Consider the following 9881-nt stretch of genomic DNA (forward strand, 5'->3'; position numbering starts at 1 on the left):
AAATATATATATACACACAAACATATATATATTAGCCAGGCATGGTGGTGCATGCCTTTGGTCCCAGCTACTGGGGAGGCTGAGGTGGGAGAATCGCCTGAGCCTGGGAGGTTGAGGCTGCAGTGAGTTATAGTCATGCCAGTACACTTCAAAAGAAGACCTCAAATTCTGTAGGCTGGGGGCGTGGGCGGGCAGTTAGGGGAAGATCTGAGTAAAAAGCATGATTTCATTTGACCCTCAGATATCACCACCTAGTGAGTTGTAATGGTTTATGTCATGACATTTAGGCCTCAACCTTTTCAATAGAGTTGAATCTTGTTTTTTTGTTTTTTGTTTTTTTTTTTTTTTGAGACGGAGTTTCGCTCTTGTTGCCTAGGCTGGAGTGCAATGGAGTGATCTCAGCTCACTGTAACCTCTGCCTCCCAGATTCAAGCAATTCTCTTGCCTCAGCCTCCGAGTAGCTGGGACTACAGGCGTGCGCCGCCACACCTGGCTAATTTTGTATTTTTAGTAGAGATGGGGTTTCTCCATGTTGGTCAGGCTGGTCTCGAACTCCGGACCTCAGGTGATCCACCCACCTCGGCCTCCCAAAGTGCTGGGATTATAGTCGTGAGCCACCGCACCCAGCCTGAAGTTTAAGCTTTTATCTGTAAAATGTTTTCTTAAAATCTAATAATTTTTTGTTCCCAGTATATATAATTTCCTTCATTATATAATTAACTGAAACAATGCACTTTATTTTTTAAAAACAAAACAACTGAACAAAATAAATTATGATTCTAAACCTGATCTTCTGATACCGTGGATTGAGAACGCTTAATTCTCATAAAATAAAGATTAGGCCATCTGACAATTTCCAAAAATTAAATATACCATACCTGCAAGGGTTTTTTAAAATTTCTTTTTAAGAAAACATTCTACCAGAGCCTTAAAAAATTTAGTGATGGTGTCTCACTGTGTTGCCCAGGCTTGTCGCAAACTCTTGGGCTCAAGTGATTATCCCGCCTTGGCCTCCCAAAGTGCTGGGATTACAGGTGTGAGCCACCAAGTGCTGTACCTTCCAAGGTTTTGAAGTAAATTTCCAGATGTTCTAATGTCTTCTGCTTATTTAAACCTTTTAAAATTCATCACCATCATTTCAAATACACATTTTGAAACTTATTTGAAAATAAAATCAGGTTGTTTCCTGGTGTAGCCAATACACTGTCTAAATTGTTAGGAGTCTATGGTGATGCCAAAGACAATTGCAACTTGAGATGGTTGATTCTGAAGCTCTCAGCCAAGTAACATGCAAAGTGGAGAAAAGAGCTTACATTTAAGGCTGGATGCAGTGGCTCATGCCTGCGATTCCAGCATTTTGGGAGGCTGAGATGGGCGGATCACCTGACACCAGAAGTTCGAGACCAGCCTGTCCAACATGGTGAAACCCCGACTTTACTAAAAACACAAAAAATTTAGCTGAGCATGGTGGTATGCACATGTAATCTCAGTTACTTGGGAGACTGAGGCATGAAAATCGTTTGAACCTGGGAGGTGGAAGTTGCAGTGAGTCGAGATCATGCCACTGCACTCCAGCCTGAGTGACAAAGCAAGACTCTGTCTCAAAAAAAAAAAAAAAAAAGCTTACATTTAAGACAGCGTCTCACTTTCTCTTGCTCCTTGCTTCAGCCTCACTTCCTTTTCTTCTCCCCTTTATTTCTATGTTATCATTATGTTTCCATAGTTAAATATGGTGCTGGAATGTAAAATGTAAAGTAAACCCTTCTATTGCCTTAACATTTTTTTTTGTCTTGTAAAGGAAGAAATTAATGTTTTAAAAACAGAAGTACTACTACTTTCTTGATGTATTTTTCCCTATATGTGTTTATAACACTTAAAAAGAATTAAAATAAGGCCAGGTGCGGTGGCTCATGCCTGTAATCCCAGCATTTTGGGAGGCTGAGGCAGGGTGATCACCTGAGGTCAGGAGTTCGAGACCAGCCTGGCCAACATGGTGAAACCCCGTCTCTACTAAAAATACAAAAATTAGCTGGGCATGGAGGTGGGGGCGCCTGTAATTCCAGCTACTCAGGAGGCTTTGCAGGAGCATTGCTTGAACCCAGGAGGTGGAGGTTGCAGTGAGCCGAGATTGCGCCACTGCACTCCAGCCTGGGCAGCAGAGCGAGACTCTATCTCCATCTTAAAAAAAAAAAAAAGAATTAAAATAAAAAATTTAGTTTTCTCCTTTAATAAAAGTAAGCTACGTCTGTGATATACACATTTCTTTTTTCTCTGGTGGGTTAAATATAATTTGCCAGATGAGATAGCTTCCATGCTGATAAGTGTTTTTTCATCTGTTCAGAATTATCTTTCTATGTAAATCCATCACTGAATTTCAGTGTCTTTGCAGAACGGCAGAATGACTTCGTTGATCAGGTTCTGTTTTTTGTGTGCTTTGTTTGTTCTAGATACATTTCATATTGCTCTTCAGTCGACAAGGGAAATTACGGCTACAGAAATGGTACATCACTCTGCCTGACAAAGAGAGGAAGAAGATCACCCGGGAAATTGTTCAGATTATTCTCTCCCGTGGTCACAGGACAAGCAGTTTTGTTGACTGGAAGGAACTAAAACTTGTTTATAAAAGGTGTGAGTAACTTTTTGAGAGCTCAGTTTCTCAGTCTTGCTTTGGTTTGTTCTAATCCTGAACATTTTAGATTGCTATATAGCAATTCCATCACTTACTGAAATCTTTGAAGGCTGGAGCCCAGGTATTTGTACCAATAGACTAACTAGAAAATAACTCTCATTTTATTGAAAGAAATTCTAGGTGCCAGGATTCAGGATTCTAGGTAAATAAACTACACCTTGATAGTGCATGCATGCATTTAAGAAAAGTGGTAGGAAAACCTGTTACATTCCCGGCATTGTTCTTTTTGAATTTTTTGGAGATGGAATCTCACTCTGTCACCCAGGCTGGAGTGCAGTGGCATGATCTCGGCTCACTGCAACTTCCACCTCCTGGGTTCAAGCGATTCTCTTGCCTTAGCCTCCCAAGTAGCTGGGATTGCAGGCATCTGCCACTATGCCTGACTAATTTTTGTATTTTAAGAGAGATGGGGTTTCACCATGTTGGCCAGGCTGGTCTGGAACTCCTGTGCTCAGGTGATCCACCTGCCTCGGCCTCCCAAAGCACTGGGATTACAAGTGTTAGCTATCATGCCCGGCCATTCCTGGCATTGTTCTAATGGCTGTAAATACATCAGTGAACAAGACAGATGACATTCCTGCTGTCATGTAGTATACATATTTATTAAGTAACCAAATAAAATGTTTTCAGAAATGGGGTTGTGTTCGGTGGGACAGCTCTTATTATGCCTATTACTTGAATTTGTAATGAGTACATTGAGGACACAAAGAGTTTAAGTAGTCAGTTCCCAGTCACAGTAATTGAGTGTTAATTGCTAGAGCCAGGCTTCAAATCCAGATCTTTTTGGCTTTAAAGCCTGCGTATTCTTTTTACCATACCTGCTTGCCACGGCAAGACCATTACTAGAAAGGACCCACCATAGGTGAGAGGACTAAGCCTGAGAGGTAACATGATTTTGCCCTTGGAGACCCAGGTAATTGATGCCTAAGCCAGGAACAGAACACAGCTAACTTGACCTTGTATCCAACACCCCACTGCAACTCCTGGAAGGAGTTATGCTCCTTAGATATGCTCTTGCAAAGGGTGTCTATAAAACTCACTGGGAAAAACAGAGGTAACCTTCACAGACTGATACTCAATGGACTAAATTACCAGCAAGTGCCTGCAAAGCTCCATCTGCTGGGCCCAAGGTTGGAGTCTGACAAGTTGAGGAGGGAGGCTCACACAGAATGACTGAAGCCCATTGTGAAGCGGGAGGGTGGGGAGCGTGGGCTCCTGACAACACTGGTCAGGGCTTTCTATTTTACAAAAAACAATTGACAAGCTGGAGAGGGGTGTGAAGGCACCCTGATTACCAGGGGTGAAAGGATACTGTCCTCCTGATAATAGCTCTTCAAGGTACAATTTTGTTGAGAGCCTTTCATGCGTAATTAACGGAAGTAATCCAACCCCCACAGCATTTTCATATATTCTGATTTATATTTCAGGAGGCTATTGGGGGTGATGAATAATGATTTCATTCTTGGATGAGGAGAGGCTCGGGGGGGAGGAGGTGACTTTACATATTCACGGGAAAAACTGTCTCCAGGTTGCTTAATGTATCGTCATATTTTCCTTTTGTTATTTTTCATTTCAAGGTATGCTAGTTTATATTTTTGCTGTGCAATAGAAAATCAGGACAATGAGCTCTTGACGCTAGAGATTGTGCATCGTTACGTGGAGCTGCTGGACAAATATTTTGGAAATGTAAGTGTTGTCCTTGTCGGTTAGGATTAGCTACAGTCCCCATCTCAGTTCTTACTTCAGTTCTGTCTCTCATCGCATCCCTTTTCTCTCTCACATCTAAAATATGAATTGAACTTGAACCAAAGATCACCTTAGTCCCCTAAGATTAGAATACAAGACTTTTCTCCCTACCTGTAATTCTCAGTAAATGAAAGACCCAAAGCTTTCCTTTTTCCTTTTTAAATAGAGACAGGGTCCTGCTATGTTGCCCAGGTTGGTCTTGAACTCTTGGCCTCAAGCAATTCTCCCACCTCAGCTTCCCAAAGAGCTAGGATTATAGGCATGAGCTACCACGCCCGGCCACCCAAAGCTTTCAAGAGGTGGATGTATCTTTATCTTCATACTACAAATGCACCAGAGACCTTATTTCAGTGAACCAGAATTTAACTCTGAAGGAGTTCTTGATATTCTGTTCTTTATACTTCATTGACATTGTCATCTCTTTTCTGTTTTGACTTTTTATCCTTTCTCTGGGTTTTTTTCTAAGCTATAAGTATTCTTAGTTATTTATGCATAAGAAAAATAGCAACAAACAACAAAACCAGATCCTTTTCTTTCACATCGTTATTCAATAATCTTTTTGCACTTTCTGCCAAGCGATATGCTATACTAGGTGCTCCTGTCCTCAGAACTCATTCACTTGGCCGTGCTTACAGCATGGGTCCATCTTGACTCTCCAAGGAAATCAGCAAGTTACCACTGAACCCTCCTGTGGGTTGACACCAGCGATTCCTCTTGAGTCTTCACCTGCCTTCACCTGCTTCTCGCTGCAGCACCGTACCCTTGTTCACCATGACGCTTTCTTTAAATTCTTGATTTTGCCATGACATTGATTTCTGCTGACTCTTGTCCTGTTATTTCTGAAGGCCCCTCCTTGGTTTCTTCCACTCAGCCATCCCTAAATGCCCTCATTTCTTCCTAACTCTGTGTGTACTGACTCTCTGCCCTGGAAATCCCTTATTATGTGACTCTTCTTCCCCTGGTTGGTGACAGTCTTCACTGGGCTTCTCATGGTCCAGAACCAAACTCATCTACTGAAAATCTGTTCTGTCTTGTGATTGGAATTTGTTATGTTCCAGGATCCTTCAGTGCAAAAGGATGCTGTTTCTTTTGTCTTTTTCTACACTTTGCTGGAATCTGCCTCTATCTATTCAAATTGGGCTGACATTCATTTCCTTCTTTCCACTCTCACTGGTATAGGTTCACTTGGAATTTCAATTTCGCTTTTCTCTTAAACATCCTACCTGGCTTTTTATGCCTCTGAGCTTTTCTCTGTTCCCCCTCTTGCCTTATTAGTTACCATCTTCCTTAAAAAACCCAGATATAGGTGTGGCATTCCTTCACAACCACTTTCCATCATGTACAATAAATAAAATCAATCTCCCTAGCCTGTCGTTTAACCTTTCAAAGCATGGATCCCTGACCACTCCTCCAGCCTTGTTGCACTTCCCTTTTTTATTGACTGATTTATTTATTGAGACAGAGTTTTGCTCTTGTTGCCCAGGCTGGAGTGCAATGGCACGATCTCTGCTCACTGCAACCTCTGCCTCCCGAGTTCAAGTGATTCTCCTGCCTCAGCCTCCCGAGTAGCTGGAATTACAGTCCCCCGCCACCATGCCTGGCTCATTTTTATATTTTTATTAGAGATGGAGTTTCACCATGTTGGCCAGGCTAGTCTTGAACTCCTGACCTCGGGTGATCCGCCTGCCTTGGCCTCCCAACATGCTGGGATTACAGGCGTGAGCCACCGCCTCCAGGCCTCATTTCCCTTTTTATATACCTGAGAGTTCTCCAGCAGCAAGGAATGACCTTGGAGTGTCCCTCATTGGCACCCAATTTGCTCGACCACCAAATTGCAATTCTGTTGAGACCATGCTTGGTGACTCATTGTATACCCCCACCGCTTAACTTGTAACAGCTGTGGGCCAGATCTGATAGCAAATGTTCCAAAACATTTAATCCAGTTAACAGTCTTAAGAAATAAATCACTGGATTTGGAAAGCATTTTCTTCGCTTAATACCTTCTTCCCTTACTCTCTGAAGATTTTTGTTAAGTGTTAGGATAATTTGCTTCCAGAAGAGTTTTGTTGTTGTTGTTGTTATTCTCTTTAACAGAATGAGCAGTATTTGCAATATTGAACACATTTTATCAAATTTGTTGCAACACTTTTCATAAGGATGAACACTGGATAGATTTCTAAAAGAATTTTTCCTCCCTCCCTTTTCTTCCCCCTTGCAAATGATATGGTAAGACCTAAAATGTTGCTTCAGGGATTTCAGGTTGTTGGTCTGTATATAACAGCAATAAGACAGCTAGACCATCTTTTCTTTCTCCTCTTGGTGTACCAAGTTTATTTTCATTTTTTTAAAGGAAAAATTTGCAAATGTATAATAGCACGTTTTCAAACATATTATTTAATTTAATACTTTCTACTATTCAAATGAATTCTCACATTTTTGTACTTTTCTTTGAAATAAACTACAGACTTCGCCTTTTGCAAGAGCCTGAAGAAGTTTCCCTGAGGTCTGAGCATTCCCATAACCTGCCTTCTCTTTCTCCTTTCTGAACTCTGGCCTGACCTGTCGCATTTTCGTAGATTAAACCAACTGTGATAATGTGAATTGTGGCTGAATTTTGATCTCAATCTATCTGACCAAATTTCAACCAGACATCTCAGGGCATTCTGCTTCTCAAGAGAACTTGAGTGACCTTCGCCCATGCTAAACCCAGTTAAAGTACAAAGAGAGTCAGAATGAATTCCCATTTCTCTAACATTAATTTTCCATTCTATTTTGGTATACCTTTGGAAGCTCTGTCTTTGTCATGTACCAAAATTTAATTTATTAAAAAATTCAATGAATCTTTCATTAAGCTAAGAGCAGCTAAGAGCAATTCAAGGCTGTGTGCCCAGTAGAAGTTCAGTTCTTATTAATTAACAGTAATGAGCAAAGACTTCCAGTACTGATTCTCATTGACATAATCTCAGCAATAAAATATTTCTCTTTGGTTTTCTTTTCCTCCCATATTAATACTAAAGCTTTCCTTGAATTCTGCCCTTATATAATGTTATCTAGGGGAAAACTTGGTACTGAGCTTCTCTTATAACACTGGAAAATATTATCTGCTGAAGACAGATGGATGAAAATCTCTGGCTACTAATTTAAAAAATATATATTTTTAGCACTTTTCAATTCCAAGGAGATTTACAAGGATTAACTAGTTAATCTTCCGATCTTCAGTAAGTAGCATTAACCCCAAATTATAGAGGCTCAGGGGAAATGCCTCAAAGTCTCATGCCAGATAAGAGTCTGAGGATTTAGATACCTGCCATATTTCTGCATTACAGACTATAGTGTGAATTTTTACTGGTGCCTCCGTGTGTGAGGGTGTTGATGTCCCAGAGAGCTTTTGAACTTGATGTAGGGAGTTTTTTGTGTGTTTGTTTTTTGCTGTTGGGGAAGAGTGCTATGAGTCCCCCAGATGCCGGTGTGGGCTCACTGACTCACCAGTTCAAGGATTTGGGGCCTATCATGTATCTCTGTTTTACAGATGAGAAAAATGGCCCTCAAAAAGGTTAAGAGAAGTGTTTACTTTGCTAACCTTGTAGGGCTGCTGGGAGGGGCAAAGAGATGGCGTGATAGCAATACTCAACAAACTCTTCATTGCTATATAGTTGTACATTGCATTATAATTATTCTTGTTTTATTTTATTTTATTTTTTTTTGAGATGGAGTCTCGCTGTTGTCGCCCAGGCTGGAGTGCAATGGCGCGATCTCGGCTCACTGCAACTTCTGCCGCCTGGGTTCAAGCGATTCTCCTGCCTCAGCCTCCCTAGTAACTGGGATTACAGGCGTGCACTACCACGCCTGGCTAACTTTTGTATTTTTAGTAGAGATGGGGTTTCGTTAGGTTGGCCAGGCTGGTCTGGAACTCCTGGCCTCAGGTGATACACCCACCTTGGCCTCCCAAAGTGTTGGGGTTACAGGTGTGAGCCACTGTGCCCGGCCTGTTCTTATTTTATATATAGCTTTATGGTACTTATATAGTTTACTGTTATTTGAAGCATTTGCTGCATGTAACTTGAAACATTTTGTATTTACTTTAGAGCATAATTTAATAAGGACATATGCTTCTTAGATTCTGTGCAAAAGGATTCAGTTGGTGAAATGCCAGAAATAATCTCACTGCATCATGAATTCTGCTGTAAGAAAAGAACCTGAAGCGAAAGTACAGTAGAGCACAAGGCTAGGACATTGAAGATAAAGTTAAATGATAGTTTCTATCTTTGCCCATGTTGCCCAGTCTGGTCTTGAGCTTTTGACCTCAAGTGATCAGCCCGCCTCAGTCCCCGAAAAGTGCTGGGATTACAGGTGTGAGTAATTAGGCAGTAGCTTCAGAAATGTGAATTGGGACTGGGAACGGAGGCTCATGCCTGTAATCCCAGGACTTTGGGAGGCCAAGGTGGGGGGGATCTTAAGTGTAAGGTCAGGAGTTCAAGACCAGCCTGGCCAACATGGTGAAACCCTGTCTCTACTAAAAATAAAAATAAAAAAATTAGCCAGGCCTGGTGGCATATGCCTGTCATCCCAGCTACTCAGGAGGCTGAGGCAGAAGAATTGTTTGAACCCAGGAGGTGGAGGTTGCAGTGAGCCAAGATGACTCCACTGTACCCCAGCCTGGGTGATGGAGTAAGACTGTCTCAAAAAAAAAAAAAAAAAGAAAAAGAAAAAGAAAAAGAAAAAAAATTGAATATGAACTGGTCTAAGGGTCTTCCTGGATGTTTTCTCTCATTCTCAGATGGCAGCAGACTCAAAGAATAACCATAGGGTAGCACTTTCCAGTTGCTGTATGTGAAATAGTTGCTCAGTTGTAACATTCTTTATAATGCCTATGGAACTTGCATATTCATTTCTCTTCAGATCTAAAGATAGTAACTGTATATCAAGGGGTGGGTGTGTGTGTGTGTGTGTGTGTGTGTGTGTATCGTGTCTCTAACTCTGCATACCACCTTACCTTACCCTTATCCCTTGAAACTAGTACAGTAAATTAATTGCCCCATGGCTGCTGGAGGACCCAGACCTGGAGATGCGTCAAAGTGGGGTATAAGAAGTTCCTAGAGAATTTTCATTAGTATCTGTCAGGTTCACTTTGCAGGATTTTAATTGTTTGTTTCTCCTAATGAGGCTCCTGTCTGTCTTGGATTCCTGGTCTACACCTGCCATGAACTCTGAGGTTCCTCAGCTTGCTACTATAACTCCTGACTTCTGCCTTTTCTGACCTCTGGTAACTGCTTACTTCTCATACCTTCTTTCATGTACATGGATGTCTGATCTATTGTGATTTCTCTTTGTTTCTTTCTATTGTTTAAAACTGCAAAAATGATGCATATTTTTACATACCCCTCTAAACATATAGTTTTTAAAAATGGGATTTCATTCTGCATATTATTCTGCAACTTTCTTTTTT

General features: G+C 41.2%; 1 protein-coding gene across 2 annotated transcripts in view; it reads left to right on the plus strand.

The window, feature by feature from the left end:
* AP1S3 (adaptor-related protein complex 1, sigma 3 subunit) overlaps positions 1 to 9881 on the plus strand; it is a 92789-nt gene that overhangs the window by 64830 nt on the left and 18078 nt on the right. For both annotated transcript variants that reach the window (XM_011995071.1, XM_011995072.1), the window contains exons 2-3: positions 2448 to 2626; positions 4267 to 4375. In XM_011995071.1, the coding sequence (XP_011850461.1) occupies positions 2448 to 2626; positions 4267 to 4375 (288 nt within the window). The remainder of the gene's footprint in view (positions 1 to 2447; positions 2627 to 4266; positions 4376 to 9881) is intronic.

The sequence above is a fragment of the Mandrillus leucophaeus genome, unplaced genomic scaffold (genome assembly GCF_000951045.1).
Source record: "Mandrillus leucophaeus isolate KB7577 unplaced genomic scaffold, Mleu.le_1.0 Scaffold469, whole genome shotgun sequence".
NCBI lineage: Eukaryota > Metazoa > Chordata > Mammalia > Primates > Cercopithecidae > Mandrillus > Mandrillus leucophaeus.